The sequence below is a fragment of the Leptidea sinapis genome, chromosome 1, assembly GCF_905404315.1.
Source record: "Leptidea sinapis chromosome 1, ilLepSina1.1, whole genome shotgun sequence".
Classification (NCBI taxonomy): domain Eukaryota; kingdom Metazoa; phylum Arthropoda; class Insecta; order Lepidoptera; family Pieridae; genus Leptidea; species Leptidea sinapis.
The window spans coordinates 13,155,117-13,178,248 of record NC_066265.1 but is presented as its reverse complement, the minus strand read 5'-3'; the positions used below and the strand labels follow the sequence as shown (position 1 = coordinate 13,178,248).

At 39.1% G+C, this 23,132-nt stretch overlaps 1 protein-coding gene across 1 annotated transcript; it reads right to left on the bottom strand.

Moving 5' to 3' along the window:
* Window positions 1–789: 789 nt before the first annotated feature.
* On the bottom strand, window positions 790–17,433 carry LOC126979577 (zinc finger protein 883-like). The gene is made up of 3 exons (XM_050828955.1): window positions 17,346–17,433; window positions 12,315–12,460; window positions 790–2,597 (listed from the first exon to the last, which is right to left on the bottom strand). Exon 3 carries the CDS (start codon window positions 2,557–2,559, stop codon window positions 790–792), a length of 1,770 nt encoding a protein of 589 aa, XP_050684912.1. The 5' UTR covers window positions 2,560–2,597; window positions 12,315–12,460; window positions 17,346–17,433.
* Window positions 17,434–23,132: the final 5,699 nt, after the last annotated feature.

Below are 23,132 nucleotides of genomic sequence, written 5' to 3'. Positions count from 1 at the left end.
ATATCTCAGAAATGTTTGTTTCTTGCATGGCCAGGTGTATGTGGCGTGCTCCGGAGTCAGTTCACCAGATTTTTCTTCAACCCGAAGGAAGTACAAGAATTGTTTTTAACAGGGATGTTTTAAAAAAATAGGGCTGTTAATTCTTTTTTTCCATACCACCGGATTACCAATTGCAATTTAAACATAGCAACAATTTCTGGTTAAGAAATTATGCTACTCGATAATCTTATTATAATAATAAAGCCAGAATCTAACTTTGAAAACAACCAGTGTACATCTCAGAAATTGTTTCTTTCACGACCAGTTGTACCTACGTGTAGGCTTATATCAATATGAAAATTGAAATTTTGTTTACGGAGAAGTTTGAAAAAAATAGAAACGTCAGTTCTTTATTCCAAAAAAAATTTTTTACAACTTTAGGTATGAACTATGAAAAGCGGTTTTTATATAAGTTTGATTGCCCTTCCAGCAGGAAAATAATCTCATAGAAAATCAGAAATTATGCGCGTACGAAGTCGCGGGCAAGATCAATTTATATGGCAATACAACGTTTGCCGGGTCAACCCTGGAATATATTATAATGAAGGCGTCATCGGCTGAGCAAACGAAATACCCATCGATAAGTAATTTATTGTAAGCGCTGCTTATTATCTAGTTAATTAGAATCTGATACACCGTCTGAAAACAGAAAAGGGATTTTAAATGTAATATTGAAATATTAAAAACCTTCTCCTTCATGAAGTCTCCTTAACTTTTAATGTCCATGAAAAGTCCAATTAATGTTACGAATTATACCAAACTTTGTACGTTTGTGAAATGTTTGTGAATGAAACTCTTCCCACACACATTGCACGGGTAAGGTTTATCACCGGTATGTATTTTACTATGTGATTTCAAATGACCGGTAACACTGAAACTCTCACCACACACATTGCGCGGGTAAGGTTTATCACCGGTATCTATTCTACTATGTCGCTTCAAAGAACTAGATACACTGAAACTCTTACCACACACATTGCACGGGTAAGGTTTATCACCGGTATGTCTTCTAGTATGTCTCTTCAAATGACCAGATTCACTGAAACTCTTACCACACACATTGCACGGGTAAGGTTTATCACCGGTATGTATTCTACTATGTCTCTTCAAAGAACTAGAATCACTGAAACTCTTACCACACACATTGCACGGGTAAGGCTTATCACCGGTATGTATTCTGCAATGTGTTTTCAAATCACAAGATTTATTGAAACTCTTACCACACATATCGCAAGGGTAAGGTTTATCACCGGTATGTATTCTAGTATGTGTCTTCAAATAACCAGAAATACTGAAACTCTTACCACACACATTGCACGGGTAAGGCTTATCACTGGTATGTATTCTACTATGTCTCTTCAAATAACTAGATTCACTGAAACTCTTACCACACACATTGCACGGGTAAGGTTTATCACCGGTATGTATTCTACTATGTCTCTTCAAAGAACTAGATTCACTGAAACTCTTACCACACACATTGCATGGGTAAGGCTTATCACTGGTATGTATTCTACTATGTCTCTTCAAAGAACTAGATTCACTGAAACTCTTATCACACACATTGCACGGATAAGGCTTATCACCGGTATGTATTCTGCAATGTGTTTTCAAATCACAAGATTTATTGAAACTCTTACCACACATATCGCAAGGGTAAGGTTTATCACCGGTATGTATTCTAGTATGTGTCTTCAAATAACCAGAAATACTGAAACTCTTACCACACACATTGCACGGGTAAGGCTTATCACTGGTATGTATTCTACTATGTCTCTTCAAAGAACTAGATTCACTGAAACTCTTACCACACACATTGCACGGGTAAGGTTTATCACCAGTATGTATTCTACTATGTCTCTTCAAAGAACTAGATTCACTGAAACTCTTACCACACACATTGCACGGGTAAGGCTTATCACTGGTATGTATTCTACTATGTCTCTTCAAAGAACTAGATTCACTGAAACTCTTACCACACACATTGCACGGATAAGGCTTATCACTGGTATGTATTCTACTATGTCTCTTCAAAGAACTAGATTCACTGAAACTCTTACCACACACATTGCACGGATAAGGCTTATCACCGGTATGTATTCTACAATGTGTTTTCAAATTACAAGATTTATTGAAACTCTTACCACACACATTGCATGAGTAAGGTTTACCAATGGTATGTATTCTTTCTTGGTTCGTCAAATGGACAGATTCAGTGATACTTTGACCACTTTCATCGCGTGAGTATGGTTTGTCACCAGTGTGTTGACCTGCTTGAATAGATTGATTCGTTGTTTCACCAACGATACTGGTATTAGACTTTGTATCTGAATGTATTTTATTAGTTCTCTTCGGAGCAATAGTTATATTGTGCGTTGATCCATTAACATTGCTTGAATTCGACTTTTTAACTGAAATAATTTTCTTTTTCTTTTTCAAATAATTTTCTATCTTCAAATCAACACATTGCTTCAACTTAGTTCCACTCTTATTACTTGGATTTATCAGTGCTGCATACATGTTATCGTACTGCTCATTACTGGCTGCTATTCGTTTAACTGTAAAGTACAAAATTATATTATCGTTATTGCTATTACCTATGTCACATAAATTACTTTAGATGGGCTACTTCGTGAGTTAATTGCAAATAATATTTGGATTCTACTGTACGATGGGACAGATAATCATGATAATCATTATTAAAGTACGTGGAAAGTGCATCAGCTCACTGGAACCTAATTTAAAGTCATGTTTCTTTAGGCTTTATTACCTACTGTTATTATATTTTGAAAGTGAAAACTTCTTTATCATCGATGAGATTTAAAAGTCGATGAAACGAAAAAAACACTTAAATTCATAAGATATAGGAAGCATTATACAGTGTTTTGGTACCAGGCGGTCATAGTTGAAGAAGAGATTGTCTTTTGTATGACGCGAATATACCTTAATGTATTTTGACGTCATGCGCACGACGTATTACTACATAAACACCAGGACAACATATGGTAGTGGTAATAGTTATGTCTTTGCTAAAGAAAAAATAGTTCAATACGAGTCTATAGATGTTGCGAAATTGTATAAAACGTTTGTTGAACGACAATTTTAGAATTTAATACTCATGATTACACACTATTTGGTACAGTACATTAAAAAGATGATTTCCGAATATAATATAAGCAAATACAATAAGTGTATTGTATTTGTTAATCAGACAAAAGATGAATCGATCAACAGACAGATATTAGCCGGAATTAATAAAAGAAATAAATTATGGTGTAGACCAAAACAACACCATAACAATTATTAACAATAGTCAACTAGAAAAAAAAATTAAAACCAAAAGAGACAACCTAGCACAAATAATCAAGAAGACAAAAGAAAAATACAAACAAAATTGTTAATAGTTGTGGTCCTCCAAAGCTAACCTCTGAAAACGGCATTGTAACTACGGACCCAATAGAGGTATGCGAAATTTTCATAAATTTCTATGCAAATATACGGACACATTTAATCAACAAAATACCAAAACACTTTCATAATAGTAACACATACACATTACCCATAGCAACCACAACACCAAACATCACAAGTTGTTTCAATTTACTCCGTGTACTATAAATGAGGTTTCCAAAATTATAGACAACCTAGATCCCAACACGAGTACAGGACTGGATGCTATAAGTACCAAACCCATTAAGTGTATCAAAAATCTTATAATAAATAAATTAACAAAATGTCTAAATCAACTTTTGGCTGAAGGTATCTTTCCGGAAAGTCTTAAAATTGCTAGAGTTACCCCACTGTACAAAGCAGGTAATAAATCTAACCTTGGGAACTACCGACCAGTTTCGGTTCTACCAACACTCTCAAAAATTTTGGAAACAATCATATATAACAGATTAGAGAAATACCTAATAAAGACAAACTTTATATATGATAAACAATACGGTTTCCGGCCAAAATCAAATACAGTTGGTGCCACCATTGATTTAGTACCCACAATAAAAACCAAAATAGATCAGAGGTAAGTGGCAATAGGAGTCTTTATTGATTTTAAAAAAGCTTTTGAAACACTCAGTCATACCCTGCTACAAGAAAAACTAGAACACATCTGCACTAGAACACACAACACAACAAGCTGCTGACATGCGGGGTTCCTCAGGGATCCCTTGCGCTTGCCCTTCTAGCGCCTTTATTATTTCTGATGTACGTGCACCAAACAGGTTAGCAGGTTCATCTTACCCTTTATGCAGACGATACATGTCTATTTTACTTCGGAAAAAATTAAGAAGAACTAATGGGAAACGCACAAGATCAATTAAATATACTGCAAAAGTGGTTTCAATGTAACCTTTTAACAATCAATGCCTCCAAAACATATATGATATATAGTGCTAATAATAAAAAAACACCTAACCTTCCTGATCTTACCATAAACGGCGAAGTATTACATAGGACTTATGAAGAAAATTATATATACGTAGACATAGACTACACGTATATGTCTTAATGAGAAATAAAGTTCATTAAACCGATGTCTTTCAATGCGGTTGAAATCATGTGTCAACCTAGAAACATGTACCAGGACTCTACAGTTTACAGGATAGTGCACAATGCAGGTTTCACTTCTGACATGTGTAATTTGTACGCACGCAATTTTTTTTATGGAAGATTTTTTTGAGAAATACAAATGAGTGGTGGTAATAACCGCCGCCTATACTATCTTGCTTCTCACTTCAGAGGATTAGAAGTTACCGTTCTTTAAGGTGTATGTACATGGTATTCTGAAGGTAACCATGTTGTATCGGACTGGAAATACAGCACAATCACTTTACAATACAAACACAACTAAGAGAAGTTTCTACACGATGTCAAACGATCAATCCGTACACAAAGTTTTGGCTTCCCGACGATTTGGGCAGGGAATGTGGGATAGAAATAGTAAATTTTGGACGAGGCGTGATACAAAACCGCACCTCTGGTGATTTTGTCTTAAATGCCCTTAACTCAACGGTTGTTACCGTTGAGCCAACTCTCTGATAACGCATGCCCTATAAATCTTGATATATTTATTCAACTATCCTGTTTTGGTGATATTTCTATTGGAAGCTGGTGATGCGCTAGCAATCACGGGAAGCAGAATTCATGATTTGCAATATCTATTGGACATTTACCGAGTAGGTTCCATACAAAGAAGATACTAATAGATCATCAACATTATCATCATATCAGCCGGAAGCCGTCCACTGCTGGACAAACGCCTCCCTCAAAGATCTTCACGATGATCGGTTCTGTACTATCCTCGCCCAACGTATCACCTCATCCCTAGGTGTGAGGGACTTATAGATAATTCGTAATAATATAATACACTAGGAATAAGTATCTCGTATTAATAATCCGTTTATGTTTTTTTCATAACTGTGTTGTAAACATATTACGTTTTGAAATATAAGGTACTTTGATGAACTAAAGACCGAAAGTACGTATATAAATTACCAAATTCGTCTATAGGTGAGTTATATCGACCGATATCGACTTGCAGGCGATGTGCGAACTCACTCCCGTAGTACACCATCAGCTCCGTATTGCGGGGAATAGTTCTGATTGTGCTAAAATATTAAACGAGCTTTAAATAGAAATAAACTTTTCTAGATGAAAGCAGTCTATTATAATAATTAAAGAATAAAAAACGGTGCTTCGTATTCTGTGGTGCCTTGATTCAGATGGCGAAAAGTCGAACAGCAAAAGCTGTTTCGCTTCCTAAGAGATAATTTATGAAATTTTCATCTTTTAGGTCTTATTTATTTGATTTTAAATTAGTTTCTTATAAAAATATAGACAGGAAATTTGAATAAATAACATGCATTTTAACTCGTTTAAATTAAATGGCCACTTATTTTGCAAATCAATGTCAACGAAAATACCATTAACTAAATGAGTGTTTTACGAACGCTGCCGTGACGGCTTGTTATCACCTACTCTTTCTTTTCGCTGTATATCTCAGTAACAGAGCCCTTCAAATATCCAATCATTGTATTGAAATTCTTTACAAAATCAAATAAGATAATATTGTGTCAGGAAAATATTGAGTGATAGCACTCACATTAATTATGTTAATGAAATAAATCAATATTTATTATGTTATTGTTGTTAGTAGTTTTCTTTTTCTTAGTTAATTGATTATATTTATGTTAAGGTCAACTTGTTTATTATTACATCATATTATTATGTTTTTGCTATGGAAGAGCGGGGCCTCCTACAAAAGGAGAGAAGGCTTAAAAGGAGACCCGAACACTGATATTATATATTTTGTATTTTGTTGTAATAAATAAATATGTGGGGTTGAGGTGTGTGAATTAGTCCTGGTATACAGTAGATGATATAAATAATTAGCCCGAATTAGCTTCAGATAAGTTTATGCATATATAATTTACACTTAACACCACAATATGATACAGGTATGTAGTTAACACTATATAGAACAGAAGGTACACTAAACAAGAAATGAGAAGTAGTTAAACTAGGGGTAACGTAAGTAAACGAGAAGCGTCAGCGAAAGCAAAGGTAACGTGCGCGTGCGTTGAAGGTTCGGGGCGCACTGTCTTCGGGTGCCGGCTGCCGGTGCGTCGCTAGTCGCTGTACTGCATTCCTTTGTCCCATTGTTCTCGATGCTACCGCAGGCCTTCACAGCAGACGACACGATGCATCAAGTCTTAAATTAATCGGTACGACAAATGTGGCAAAGTAATTATTATATGTGGTGGATAATGTACGTATAGTATATAGTGTTATTATAATCTGTACTTATATATTATTATAGTAAATATGTAGATGTTTAATATATAATAATGTTCTTGATATATATTTTATGTTCATAAATATAATAAGATAGATAGGCTATATATTTTCATATACTATTATTATAAGTTTGATAATATACATATCGCCACAATACTCCCCCCCAGAGACCGTCCTAGGACGGGCGATAATAGTTTGGAAATTTAACTTGTCTTCCAGAGCGTGTTTTGATACCGCTGTTTTCTTTCATTTCGGCTTCAGATCCTATTCGTTTCGAGTCGCCGTCAGGGGTAAGTATGTAAGCGGGTTTTAACCTTTCTATGGAAACTGTCTGTGTTTTATCATTTATTCTTAATTTGTAGACTTTATCACTTCTTTCTAGAACTTCATACGGTCCCGTATATGCTGGCTGTAGTGATCCTCTCACGGTGTCGTCTCTGACGTAAACACGGCTTGCGTGAGGTAAGTCTTTGAAGACGAATATATTTCTTTTGCAGTGCCTTGACGCTGGTTGAGGACGGATTTTACCCATCATCATGCGTAAACGTGCTGCATAGTCTGTAATGTCCGTTGTTGTGTTCCAGCTAGCAGATTCAAGAAAGTCTCCGGGTAGTCTAAGTGTTTCTCCGTATAACATTTCAGATGGTGTGGCATGGATGTCTTCTTTATACGTGTTTCTGATGCCGAGGAGTACAAATGGAAGACTTTCGGTCCAGTTCTGACTTTCGTGGCACATAATAGCTGTTTTTAGCTGTCGGTGTAGCCTTTCTACCATCCCGTTGCTGGCTGGATGGTATGCCGTAGTTCTGATACGTCGAAATCCTGCAAGTTCTCCGAGTTGTTTTAGAAGTGCCGATTCAAATTGTTTTCCTCTGTCTGTGATTACTTCTAACGGGCAACCATAGCGAGCTATCCAGTTTGATATAAGTGCCTTTGCCACAGTTTCCGCTGAAATGTCCTGAAGAGGTGTTGCCTCTGGCCACCGTGAGAACCTGTCTACGGCGGTGAGACAGTAGCGATATCCTCCAGAGATGGGCATAGGTCCAATCAAATCGATATGCACATGCTGGAATCTAGCTCGAGGTAATTTGAATGTACCGAGTGCTGGAGATATGTGTCGTGTGACTTTTGTACGTTGACATAAATGACAACATTTGGCCCATTCACGGCAATCCTTATTGACGCTTGGCCACACATAGCGTTCTGTCACTAATTTGGCGGTCGAGTTTGCGCCTGGATGGCTTAGTGAATGGATACTACTGAACACCTGGTGTCTAACTTCCTTTGGCACATATGGTCGTGGTAGCTGCGTACTGTGGTCACAATATAGTTCGGTTCGTGTTCCAGGTATGGTAACTTTCTGGAGTTTGAGGGATGTTTCGCTGTTAAGTAAACTTTGTAATTCAGGATCAGTCATTTGCAACCTCGCGAGCTTGACAAGGTCTACAGGCTGAACTATCTCCTCGATCCTTGAAAGGGTATCGGCCACAATGTTATTTTTTCCTGAGATGTGCTTTATATCCGTGGTAAATTGTGACACGAAGTCTAGATGGCGGAACTGTCGTGGAGAACATTTATCTTTACGCACATGGAAGGCAAAACAAAGCGGTTTATGGTCGGTAAATACCGTGAAATGTCTTGCCTCTACGAAGTGTCGGAAATGTTTGATTGCTTCGTATATGGCCAGGAGTTCCCTGTCGTAAGGAGAATATTTTTTCTGTTGTGGGCTCAACTTACGACTAAAGAACGCAATTGGCTGCCATTCATCTTGTTTCAGCTGTTGCAGAACTCCACCGATTGCAGTGTCGGATGCGTCCGTTACTAGTGCCAACTTGGCATCTGAATCCGGGTGAGCAAGTAGTGCTGCATGACAAAGACTTTCTTTGCAGTTTTTGAAGGCACGTAGGGTTTCTCCTGAGATGTTCACTGGATGGTTACCCTTGACTGAATCGGTTAGTAGGCTGTTCAATGGCGCCTGAGTTTCCGCTGCGTTTCTGATGAAACGTCGGTAATAGTTCATCATGCCAAGGAAACGTCTAAGTTCTTTTACAGTCTGTGGTATAGGGAAATCCTTGATTGCTTGGACTTTACTCTCTAGTGGTTTGACGCCATCTGCTGATACTGTGCAACCGAGAAAAGTTACTTGTGCTGCGCCAAATACGCATTTTGATACGTTGATTACTAGACCGTAATCCTGTAGTCTTTGAAATATCAGACGCAGATGTTCCAGGTGCCGCTCCTCATTTTCCGAGAATATCAGGAAATCGTCGATGAATGAGAAGGTGAAATCGAAATCTCTGGTCATTTCATCCACGAATCTTTGGAATGTTTGGCCCGCATTTCGTAGACCAAAAGTCATATATGGGAATTCGAACATTCCGAAGGGTGTCGTGATTGCCGTTTTTGGTATATCCTCTGTATTAACGGGGATATAGTGGTATGCTTTGACTAAGTCGATCGTTGAGAATATTTTGCTGCCGGAAATGCTGTGCGTGAAATCTTGGATGTGCCGGATGGGGTATCGATCTGGAATTGTCCTCGCATTTAGCATCCGGTAGTCTCCACATGGTCTCCAGCCATTATCTTTTTTCGGAGTTAGGTGTAATGGTGAGCACCATGGACTTTCTGATGGTCGTGCGATTCCTCTAGCGATCATCTCGGCGAATTCTTGTTTTGCGATTTTGAGTTTGTCAGGTGCAAGTCTTCTTGGAGTGCAGTAGACCGGTGGACCGGGTGTAGTCCTTATGTGGTGTACCGTGTTATGATGGATTTTTTGTTTAATGCCTGACGGTCGAGTTATCTCCGGGAATTCTCGAAGAAGGTTTAGGTATTTCGTGTCACCGACGAGTGTCTTCACAGAAGAAATAGCATCAGCTATTGGAGCAGGTGCTGCTTTTGTCGTGAGTGTCGTGGTGTTATCAACGAGGCGGCGATTTCGGCAATCTACCATTAAGTTGTAGAAAGACAGGAAATCTACGCCTATTATTGCCTTGTTGACGTCTGCTACTACGAACTGCCATTTGAATGCACGACGAAGACCTAGATTTAGCTCCAAATTCGTGGATCCATAGGTAGCGATTGTGCTTCCGTTCGCTGCGTACAGTTCATATGTTGTTCTTGGTCGGCTTGTTTTGATGGCAGATCGAGGAAAAACGCAGAGGTCACTGCCTGTATCGACCAAAAACTGCACTTTTGTTCGTCTGTCCGTGATAAATAAGCGACCAGTTGAACCAGGGCAATCATTCGTCGCTATTAATGACCGCCTCTCGCGTTTCCCTGCTGGTAATCGCAAGGCTTCTGGCAGTTTCTTGCCTTTTCACCATATTTGTGGTGATAAATGCAGACAGGAAACTTTCTGTAGTTTGATTGCGATCGCTTGCCGCTTCTGCTGCGTTGGTTTACTCGGTGTCTTGAGCGAGATCGAGGTGCGTCTCTTGTGGAGAGCGCTTTTACTTGTCGACTCAGCTCGGCAACTTCTCTTGAAAGTTGGTCCAGTCTTGAGGAAGAAGCGACGTCTACAGGGGCTACTTGTGGTGTAGGAGGAACTAGCTCGTGAACTTTGTCAGCTAATTCAGCAAGAGCTTGGAGTGATGACTCTGGTTGGCATGCTACGACGGTTTGCAAGTTGGTTGGGAGCCGGCTTGTCCATACAGTTTTAATAAAATCGTCTGGTATGTTCGGTCCTGCTAGATGCTTTAGGTGTCGTAAGAACTGAGAAGGGCGTCTGTCTCCAAGTTCTTCGTGCATTAATAGCTGGGTCATCTCTTTTTCTCGTGATGCCGAGAGCCTCTTGATGAGTTCAGTTTTGAGTGTCTCGTATTTCCCTTTCGATGGCGGATTAACAAGAATATCTTTCACTTCGGAGGCGTATCGATGTTCCAGTTGGGCACTCACATAGTAATACTTTGTATCGTCGTCTTTTATTCCGGAGAGGGCAAAGCTCCCTTCGATTTGAGCAAACCATACAGCTGGTTCGTCCGCCCAAAATGGTGGTAACCGAACTCCGACCCGATTAATGTCGGATGGTGTAAAGTTCCCACTGGTTGCGTCCGCAAATGTTTCTTTGCCTGGTTGCGCCATTTTGTTCACTACTTTATCTTTTCACTTACTTGAATTAAGTCCTTATCGGGGTCACCAATGAAAAATAAAAAAAATATATATATTTGTATTTGTTAAGACAACATAAATATATCAACATAAATCGTCGTCATGCAAAAATAAAATATAAAATAATCGGTTGCATCAACTTGTTTTGCCTATATTTTACTTGAAATTTATAAATAGTTTATAAAAAATAAACAGAAATTAAAAAAAACATATCCATTTTAAGTACTACTTGTCAATGTTTATTATGACTAATTTGACAGTTATGATAAGTTTGGAACTTCGCGGGCAGGAACCCCTGCTTGGGTGAAGACCTTCTCCATTATTTTCCATGTTCCTCTGTTTTTGCACAGATTCATCCAGTCTATCCCGGCAATATCTGCTATATCGTCAGTCCACCATCTTTCTGGTCTGTATACTTTTCTTTTACTCTCTAATCCTTCCACTATTCTTAGAGTCCACCAACCATCTGTTAGACCAGCTATATGACAGCCCATTGTCACTTTAATTGCAAGACCTTTGTGAGTTTATCTGTTTCCGCAGTCATATTTCAAATTGAACTGCTCCAAATTTTCTGTATTTTACCGACATTTTCAAATACTTCTTTCTTGTGCTCTTGATTCGAGTTTAACTTTATGTATTTTTCTCATAATATCATCTATGTTTGTTCTGCTGATATTTACAAGTTTCAGTGCATTCCATGTGGCAAAATGACTAATACTATCGAAGGCTTTTCTATAATCGATAAAAGCTATGTACAGAGAACTGTTGAACTTAAACTTAAAACTTACCTGCGCAAAGAGTTTAAATATACTAGCCGTTAGACATATCACACTGAAATGTGTAGTGGATTCCCTTTTTTGTACGGGTCTTTTGTTTCTAGTACTATATTAATCAGTTGTGTCATGTAACGTAAGAACAGGTGCCCTTCGTTTTATGCTTTACGCGCCTTTTGCTTATTCCATCAGGATTTGGACCTTTTTTATTCAGTAAGTTGGTTGCTTGTTCTATATAATCAAGTCTTCTATTTTTGATTTTATGTTTACTTTCTAGCTTGTGGATCCTTACTTAATAAAGATTAAGCCCATTAAATGCTTTCTTTGTACATATATCTCTATTTTTACTTCAGTTTTATTATGTGATTTAGTTTCTTTGTATAATTTGTTTAGTTCTTCTTTAAGAACTTTGACTTTTTTTTATTGAGTTCTGTTTGTCTTTTAATTAGGGCTGAATGGCTTCTACTTCCCTGTTTCTTTCAGCAGACTTTAGTCTTTGAACCACCTTCTAAGACGATATCGTCTTAGATTTCAAAATTGGGTTCAAGTAAAGTAAAAAATATGGTAATAATAGGTAAGCAAAATAAAAAATATTACCAGTAATACAACTCTCCCCTGTACTGGAACGCGACGAGGTTCTGTTCACTCCAATGTCTGGAGCAGTTTATGAACCGCATCCAATTCGAGTTGTTCCCGTCTACGGCGTCCACCATGTGTGAGGGTTTGTGGTCTTTGTCGCAGATCTGAGGATATCACGGCCAGTATCATGAAATAAAATGACAAAATAAACATGACGTGATGAATATATTTTTTACGCATTATTTACTATACAGTTTATATTAACAGCTTTGATATAAAACGGTATTGATATATTATTCCTTATGATCACACCCGCCATATAGCATGTTATGTTTGAAGTTGGTTTTGTATTGGGTATTAAAATACGAATGTGGGTATCACATGAGTGTTTTAATACCTAATTATCATCAGTTGCATACAAGTCTTTATCTACACGAAGAATATGAATTCTTTAAAAGATTCTTAAACAGGTTGCTTACTGCTAACATTAAAACAGCCAGCCTTCCTAGTAGTAACCTAATATCATCCATTACTGATTATATAGAAATAAACTCAAGAATTATTTATTTTTGTAGTAATTTACATTTTGTATAGTGCAATTTATAGTATAATGTATAGTAAAATTCACTTGAATATTAGGTTCTTTTGCAGCGTTTTAAATATCCGGCGGATTCTGTCAAAACTTGAATCGCTCATTTTTTCAATAAAAATGGCTGGGTTTTTTTTTTATGGAATAGGAGGACAAACGAGCGTACGGGTCACCTGGTGTTCACCAAGTGATCACCGCCGCCCACATTCTCTTGCAACACCAGAGGAATCACAAGAGCGTTGCCGGCCTTTAAGGAAGGTGTACGCGTTTTTTGAAGGTACCCATGTAGTATCGTCCCGGAAACACCGCACAAGGAAGCTCATTCCACAGCTTTGTAGTACGAGGGAGAAAGCTTCTTGAAAACCGCACTGTGGAGGACCGCCACACATCCAGATGGTGGGGATGATATCCTAACTTGTGGCGTGTCGTGAGAAGGTGAAATTCGGCGGCAGGAATCAGGTTAAACAGCTATTCGGAACACTCCCCGTGATAAATGCGGTAGAAGACACAGAATGAAGCGACATCTCTACGCAACGCCAAGTGATCCAGCCGTTCACAGAGCACTGAGTCCCCGACAATTCGAGCTGTTCTACGTTGCACGCGGTCACATGGATCGAGCAGATACTGGGGTGCACCAGACCAGAGATGACAGCAATACTCCATGTGTGGCCGGACCTGCGCTTTGTAGAGCGCTAGAATGTGGGCCGGCTTGAAGTATTGCCGTGCTCTATTGATGACGCCCAGCATCTTCGAAGCCAATTTGGCTTTGCCCTCCAGATGGCCAGGGAATTGGCAATCGCTCGAGATTTCGAGACCCAGTATTCCGATACTAGGCGCGGCTTTAAGAGAAGTGTTCTCGAAGAGCGGTGATACGACAAATGGAGTTTTTTTAGTGATAAACGCGCAAACTTGAGTCTTCTGGGGGTTAAATTGGACAAGGTTCAATTTACCCCATTCTGCGACCTTCTCGAGAGAGGACTTGATAGAAGACACAAGTTTCTCCCGGCACTGGTCGACGATTTCCCGAGAGATACCTGAATGGCCCGTGTATACGGCATCACCAGTGCTGTCATCTGCATAGCAATGCATGTTGGAGGTGTCCAACATATCGTTGATATGCAGAAGAAACAGCGTAGGAGATAGCACACAGCCTTGGGGCACTCCAGCATTCACGGGCTTCGGGTTCGAGCAATATCCGTCGACAACGACCTGTATGCTACGCCCAGTGAGGAAGCTGGAGGTCCACTTGCACAAGCTCTCGGGAAGCCCAAATGATGGAAGTTTTGAGAGGAGCGCCTTGTGCCATACACGATCAAAGGCCTTCGCTATATCCAGGCTAACTGCCAGGCCTTCCCCCTTGCTTTCAACAGCCGCCGCCCATCTATGTGTTAGGTATACCAGAAGATCACCTGCCGACCGTCCATAGCGAAAGCCGTACTGTCAGTCGTTGATCAACTGGTGACCCTCTAGGTATACTAAAAGCTGGCGGCTAATAATGCTCTCCATGATTTTGGAGAGCAGGGAGGTGATAGCAATAGGCCTGTAGTTCGCCGGATCCGAACTGTCTCCTTTTTTTTGGATCGGATGGACAAGGGCTGACTTCCATGAGTCAGGGACTACGCCTTTGGAATAAGAGTGCCGGAATAAACGCGTTAGCACCGGCGTCAACTCAGGGGCACACTTTCTAAGCATGATTGGAGAAATGCCATCCGGCCCGCTCGACTTCCTGATGTCCAACGAAAACAGAGCTCGCCTAACAGTTTTCTGTCTGAACTGTACTTCAGGCATAGAGCTCTGACACCGCGGGATGGTCGGCGGTGTTTTTCCGTTGTCGTCAAGAGTCGAGTTGGAGGCGAAAAGAGGCTCTCTCTTTTGCCGTATGGGCCAGGGTGTCATTCCTCATGTGCAACGGCGGCATGGACGGCTGGTTGAAGTTACCAAGAGCAGCCTTCGACAACGACCAGAACTTGCGTGTTTCGGTCGGGTAACTGGAAAGCTGCTCGCCGATTTTGACGACGTGCTTAGACTTCGCACGGGCGATTTGCCGCGTAAAAAATCTGGAGTCACGGTTATATTTCCTCTTAAGAACTTTGCAGTTCGGATCCTTTGTGCCCAGCGCCGCAACCCAAGTTCGATACGCCTGTTTTTTGCAGTCAGATGCTGCTTTAACTGACGCATCGAACCATGGCTGTGATCTGCCACCGATCGGTACTACAGAGCTTGATATAAAAATATCCATGCCCTGCAGTATTACATCGGCTACTGAAATGGCGCAGGCACTTGGATCATCCGAAGGGAAACAAACCTTGCCCCAAGGGTAGGATGCAAAAAAGGAACGCATCCTATCCCAATCTGCTGACTTGTACTGCCAAACGCGGCGGGTCGCTGGTGGTCTGAGACGTTGGCGTCGGATAGGCACTACACTCCTGACCAGGCAATGGTCGGACGTTCCGAGAGGGGCGTCGACAAAGACCTGGTAACCATCGGGATGTGTAGTCAGCAGAAGATCTAATAAGGACGGCATGTGGCTATCCACATCCGGGAGCCGCGTTGGCGACTCAACCAATTGGGACAGACCATACGCCAATGCAAAATTATGCACAGATCGCCCTGCGTAGTCTGTGGTACGTGATCCAAGCCATTCGGCATTATGCCCGTTGAAATCACCCAAGACTACGATTTCAGCGGAGGGGATCTGTGCAAGCACGTCGTCAATTGCCGCTTGAACGCAGCCCATGAGATGATCGGTTTCTGCGTTACCACTATGGGACCTGTAGACACACGCATAGATACGGACGCGGTCGTCTAAATCTACGCGGAGCCAGAGAGTAGACAGGTCCCTACCCTCAAAATTGCCGAGACGGCGACAGCAGATATCCTCCCTAACGCACACACATACCCCGGCATGAGGCAAACAATTGTGCTCAATTTTGTACCCAGGGTACGTTAAATATGACGTATCGCTAGGTCGAGATATCTGCGTCTCCGTAAGGAAACACAAGGCCGGCTGCGCCGTCTCAAGGTGGTGGTGGACGGCGTTTAAATTGGAGTGAATTCCCCTGATATTGCAAAAGTCCACGTTGAGCGTGGAGCGGGGTGCCGTGGTGTTACTGCCTCGTTTGTCCTCGGTCATGCGCGGTTCTGTGCCCACCCCAGAATACGAAGGGCAGCCCGAGCGAAAGTGCTCGGGGAGGGATTCTCCGGCTCTGGTAGAGCCGGTACCCTCCTGGGGTAATATCTTTTTACGGACCGCTCTCATATTTTGCTGGGGGGGGGGGGAAGGGATGGCCTCCGGTCCTCGACACTAACCTATGCGAAACGTAGCGGCACTAGGCCGCTACTTCACGCCGGTATTCTGTGCGAGTGTGGTAAATTAACCCGGACGAGTCTGGCCCGATTGTGCTGACGTCATAAGACGGCAGCGTGACTCTCCCACTTCTAAAAAGCCCTTAGTCGCCTCTTACGACACCCATGGGCCTGGGACTCCCCTATTCTTTTTACGCCCCGGGGAAAGTACAGGGTTTCGAATAACCTACTTTTTTTTACGGCGCGCCACGTTCTGGTAGTGTGGAACGCGCGTAAACGAAAATGTTCTTTTTTTTAAATTCATACAGATACCACGCATCGAGCAATACGAAAAAAAAACCAAGGTGTGTTGTTATGAAATTCAGTACAACATTACAACACTCGTTTGGATGATGTAATGGTTATTACGACATTGGGTGTTTTAATGTTGGTAATAAACTAACTGTTTCATAATCTTTAATAGAGAATTTAAATCATGGGTGTAGCTAAAATTTTTAATCACTCAGTTTGAAGCTTGAAATTGGCGGCAGAAGTAAAATCAAACAGAAAAACAGGAGTCCACTACGGACTCACTTTTATATTATTGGGTAAGTATAGGATACATGCACAATAATATAGTATAGAAAAAAACTGTTGTAATAGTTGTAGCTGTAGAAAAAGGACAAACATTGCAGACGTATCACAAACTATTAGTAAACTCGAATGGCAATGGGCAGGACACCTAATACGAGGCAAACAAGAAAAATGGGCCAAAATAGTAACTGAATGGTATCCTAGAGAAGGAAAACGACAGAGAGGGAGACCGAGTCGTAGATGGAGCGACGATTTAAAAGATGCCGCTGGTGTGACGTGGAGCAGATCATGTCATGACCGAGAACACTGGAAGAGCCTGGGGGAGGCCTATGCGAAAGCAAAACAATCTGTGCCGATGTCTACTGCAAACTAAATGTAAATCTAAAACTATGTAAAGATTGTTATTAAAGGCTATTATTATTATTATAATAGTTGTAGCTTAGTAGAAATGGTATTTGAATTGGTGGCGTATCACACAATTTTGGATACTGATTGCAGAAAGCAGTAAATACAAAGTGGAGTAGTGTACCGTCAGCCAGCGTACCATTATCGTATTTATTAACTTGTATCAATATACTCACCTGCCAGCAGTAGTTTGAAGCAGCGTCCGTACTACGTACTCCTCTGTACGGTCCAAACCGCACATTGCGAGGTAGGGTTCTCGTAGCGAACACTCCCAAACCGGCGCCTTTCATTTAATGGTTATTAAAATTGTGGCCTTTTAGGTATTAAATAACAAAAGAAATACAATAACAATAATATATAAATAATAATAAATCCTATGTATTAAGTACTAACTCATTGCGATATTTTTTGAACTATAAAGCCCAGAGAAATATTCATTTCGTGGAGTGCGCTTAAGAACGACCAATGTAAAGCGTGTTCACGACTCAATGATTCAGATATATAATGTTTCTACTTCTTTCTTCATTACAATCTACTTATTGAGAAGCTGTTAACTTAACAAACTTACCTCTAATAGTGGATACATTTAAATGCAGAAATACTCTCGGTACAGTCAGGGCTGCCCTCGGTACAATCGGGGGGAGGTTTGTCACGGCAGGGACCTGAACGTAATAAACTTATCTAAATTATGTTTTGCAATAATGGTGTTTATGGAATAGGACTAATGAAAGTGATCACGGCCTATAGTCTGTTGCAGCACTAGAAGAATAGCGATTGCTAGTCCATGCGGCCTGCTCGCGAGCGCTGTTTATGAGGAGTCGACAATCCCGTCAAAGCGAATCCTGTCATGTACTTATATTTATATTTCTGATGCATAATTTTCACATGCCACAATGTATATATACCTACCTACCTACCTACATAATATTTTTACTTATTATTTAAAGTGTCTTCTATTACCGCTTTTATCACGGGGAGAGCTCAGAGGACCTGTTCGGGTTGATTCCAGTGGCTGAATTCCACCACCGGATTTTACGTCAAAATGCAATATGCCACCCGCATCACGCTGACGTATGTTATTCCACAACTGCGCGTTTTGCAAATTTCTTGCCTCGCACAGCCACTCTGTGGAATCAATTACCGGCTGCTGTTTTCCCGAACCGATACGACTTAGGGACCTTCTTGGAATAAAAAAGTATACCTTAAAGGCCGGCAGCCCATCTCTTGACACCTGGTGTTCCATGAGCGGCTGCCTCAATACTTCCTATCACGTGAGCCTCTTGCCCGCTTGCCTCCTCTTATATATAACTAATTACTTTTACGGACCCAAGTAAAATATCTAAATGTTAAAGTGTAGAAACATACGATTATATTTATTGAATTGATTTGAATTTGAATTCTATATATTCTGTAAAATGCTGAATCCGTTAATGTTGATATAATTAATAATTAAAAGGTAAACTTTTTTTTCAATAAAATATTTGGTTCAAAAAGTTTACAGAAATCTTATAACTAATAACAATATGGACATTAAAGAACCAAATTGGTGTCTAGTCAGCACTTAAGTTACTTCACAACACTGGTATTCTCTAGACACCGTAAAAGCAAGACTTCGAGAATAAAATATTTATTAATTAAAATAGATATCCAATCCCCAAGTCTGAAATGAAAATAATAAAATTACATATTAAAAAAATGACAATTAATTTCCCGCCACTTCTCATTCAAGCTCAGATTTTCCGAAGTGCTGGTAAATGGTGAAACGCATAACTTTGATAATATGATAAAGTCGTTTATTTTATCAAAATTTACAAACCTGTTGCAACAAATGGGTTTCTAAGAGAGAAGAAATGCTCCCAGTACATAATATGGTGGCAGTACACTGCACATAAAGTCAGTAACTGAATTTATGTTATGAGTAGGTATAATAGCTTCCACTTACCTTATCATCCGGTATGATCAGTAACGGGCCATGTATAGCGCAGTATTCGTATACATAATCTCGACACGAAGAACAAACTGTACACAATATTGTATTATTAAGTCATATTTCCAAAATACGTAGCTACTATTTTTACTAATTGACAAGCTTCAAACATATTTGTCTACCCCCATAATTTTACTAATACAATTATACCTTAAAGTATAAATACATATAAAAGTATGGAAATTAACGTCTTATTGTAATAAGTACTTCGAATTGACATAGAACCTTCATGGTTTGAAATTTTTTAATGAAACTTTTTAGTACGAGAGGAACACAAGTCAACATCAGGAAAACAAGCATTTCAGGTAGGCCAGTTTTTAGATATCCTATCTCTCTCACTCTTCCGGACGTCATATGGACTATCTGGCTGGCGGTAGTGGGATAATATATATATATATATATATATATATATATATATATATATATATATATATAAGTTTTTAGATACTTAAATATGTATATATATATATATAAGTTTTTAGATACTTAAATAATATTACAAAAAAATTTCAGCCATACTGAATTATTTTGAAAAAACAATTTTTTTTAATTCGAAATTAGCGTCTGGAACAGTTTAAACAGCATTAAAAATGTCTGGCAATATTAGATATATATATATAAAAATCGATATTTTACCTGTGCAGGTAGGATGCGCACTGATGAACGCAACCACTACCGCCAGCCAGATAGTCCATATGACGTCCGGAAGAGTGAGAGAGATAGGATATCTAAAACTGGCCTACCCGAAATTCTCTCTCAAAAACGTTGCTAGCTCTTAGACGATTTGTTCATATGGTTTGTAATATGTAGTTCTTCTTTTAAAAATATGCAACATTCGACTATCGACTTTAAGTTGTTTTTTTTATTCAGCTCAGACAAAAAAGATACTTGGAAAATTCGAGTAATTTTTGAATACGAGTTCCGACGCGGAACTAACGCGGCATAAACCGCTCGCAATATCAATGTTGCGTTTGGAGAGGGGACTGCTAATGAACGCACCGTGCGATTTTGGTTTAAACGCTTTCTAGATGGAAACTTTTATTTGAAGAACGAACCACGTGAAAGACAGGTGAATAACAATGAACTGAAAGAGATGGTGGAAGCTGATCCGAGCCAAACTACCCAGGAATTAGTGGCAATGTTTAACATTACCTTACCATCAATATTGACTCATTTGCGTCAAATAAAAAAAATAAAAAATGTGGAAAATACGTGCCTCATTATTTGACTGATCTGCAGAACGAAACGCGTGTTGAAACTTGTGTTGCCTTGTTGAATCGATTCAGAAATTAAAGAATATTGGATCGAATTGTGACATGCGATGAAATGTCGATTCTTTATGAAAACCGTAAGCAGAAATGCAGTGGCTGACCCCAGGTCAAACGCCACAGCAGTGTCCTAAAGCAAAACTTACCAATAAAAAGGTAATGGAAACTGTTTGGTGGTCTCAGCATGGTGTTATTGACTATAGCTTTCTCTGATCTAGCCAAGCAATAACGGCAGAAGTCTACTGTGCCGAACTCCGAACAATGATAGCAAAACTAGCAGTGAAACAGCCCCAACTCATAAAACGATCTTCACCATTATTGCTCCATGATAACGCGAGACCGCATACACACGAGAAACCGTTTTAACTCTACAGGAACTGCAATTAGAAACCATTCGTCACCCTCTGTATTCGCCAGACCTTTCTCCAATGGACTACCATTTTTTTTGGTGATTTGTACAATTTTCTACGTGATAAAAAGTATTCTTCTCAGGAGGCAGTGCAAAATGCTTTCACACAGTTTGTCGAATCTAGAACAGGACAGTTCTATCGCAAAGGCATAAATGAACTTCCTATTAGATGATAGCAATGTATAGATAATAATGGTCATTATTTTGCTTAAATAAATAAGTTAAATTAAAAAAAAAAAAAAAACAATTTTAAAATTTTTCAGTAAAATTCGGCGATTTCATATAATAATACCCTAATATTACGTAATAAGAGGCGGGAGAGAATATTAATGAATATTTATGAAATGTTTCCCACGGGGTAACACATACTACGCTTATATAATTTATACATCGAGATAGAGCCTCTTGCTGCTAGACAACCGATGAAATAGGCCAGGTTTGTTGTTAGTGTGCGTGCATTGCACAAAATAGAGGTTAACAGTCAACTTAAATTTTTTTGGACGTTTTAACAGCTGTCACGGGCTATCTAGAATTTTAGACGTATAAATGATCTAAGATACTACATCTTCTAAGATTATGCATCAGTCGGAGGTGGTGGCTGGTGGTTACCATAAAGTGAGTCCCACGCTCGTCATTTGATGGCTGACATAACTGTTAAAGAATCTTCAATGCGGTTTATAAATGTTTAGTGACTTACAAACATAGTCGTCGAAAGGCGGCTCGTCCGGTTCGTAGTAACTAATTCTTTGTTTCTTACGTAAGTTAAATCTGTTCATCTGAAAAATACATGATAATAAGTGAAGTCAATTAGTGAATTTATGTATCAGTCGTTGAAATAATAGATATTAAACTGTTGGTAAACATATTGCTATTTCCCGCCATTAGGTGTTGCAAGGCGAAAGGCTACACTCAAATACAACAGCTGTAAGTTGAGCTTACGGCATTGTGTCTATTATAATATCATACGAATAATTTTTTATGAACACAATGAGAATAATCTAGTATTATAGTATATAGATTAATCAAAGTACTAATGGTCAAGTAATAAGTATAATATAGGGATTTCGTTTATTTTTTTAATAAACTGTATGCTAATATCAAGTTTTATTAAGATTAACCATTACCTCCATACTTACATATTGCAAAAAGTAACTGAATACCCACCTTGTCTTCCTTGTTCTTCAAATTCTGACTTCTCAGAAGACTGAGACTAGAAATAGAATAATTAGAAATGGCGCGGGAAAAAAGCTAATGGTTTTTAAATACCAAAGGAAAAATATAGAGGCAAAGATGTTGGTCTTAAACAGCCAAAAAAAGGGCGCGTAAAACTTGTTTACTCCTCAACATATTTTTTTGTGTAAGCGTAGCGGTGCAAGTGAAACAGACAATACTTGTGTGACGAAAATTATAAATGCTTCTTGCCTAATGTTTGTAATGTAATAAAGTAATGGTTTTAAGAAAATTTATTGAATTAGGCGTTACTTTGCGGAAATCCATAATTATACAAATGATTTAAGTTTTCTTTAGTGTTAATTCCGCCAATATTTGTTTTTAAAACAATTTGACACGTGTTTCGCCTCTACACGAGGCATCCTCAGGACGTGTTGTCTCGCCAAAATTTGGCACGAGACATATATATTTATATATATATTACATTACAAACATTAGGCAAGAAGCATTTATAATTTTCGTCACACAAGTATTGTCTGTTTCACTTGCACCGCTACGCTTACACAAAAAAATATGTTGAGGAGTAAACAAGTTTTACGCGCCCTTTTTTTGGCTGTTTAAGACCAACATCTTTGGTATCTATATTTTTCCTTTGGTACCTATTTAAAAACCATTAGCTTTTTTCCCGCGGCATTTCTAATTATTCTATTTCTAGTCTCAGTCTTCTGAGAAGTCAGAATTTGAAGAACAAGGAAGACAAGGTGGGTATTCAGTTACTTTTTACAATAATTATGAAGGTAATGGTTAAGATATGAATATCTTAATAAAACTTGATATTCGCATACAGTTTATTAAAAAATAACCGAAATCCCTATATTATACTTATTACTTGACCAAAAGTACTTTGCTTAATCTATATACTATAATACTAGATTCTTCTCATTGTGTTCATAAAAAATGATTCGTATGATATTATAATAGACACAATGCCGTAAGCTCAACTTACAGCTGTTGTATTTGAGTGTAGCCTTTCGCCTTGCAACACCTAATGGCGGGAAATAGCATTATGTTTACCAACAGTTTAATATCTATTATTTCAACGACTGATACATAAATTCACTAATTGACT

Coding starts and splice junctions, on each gene's coding strand:
- LOC126979577 (XM_050828955.1), bottom strand. CDS start 2,559: ATGTATGCAGCACTGATAAATCCAAGTAATAAGAGTGGAACTAAGTTG.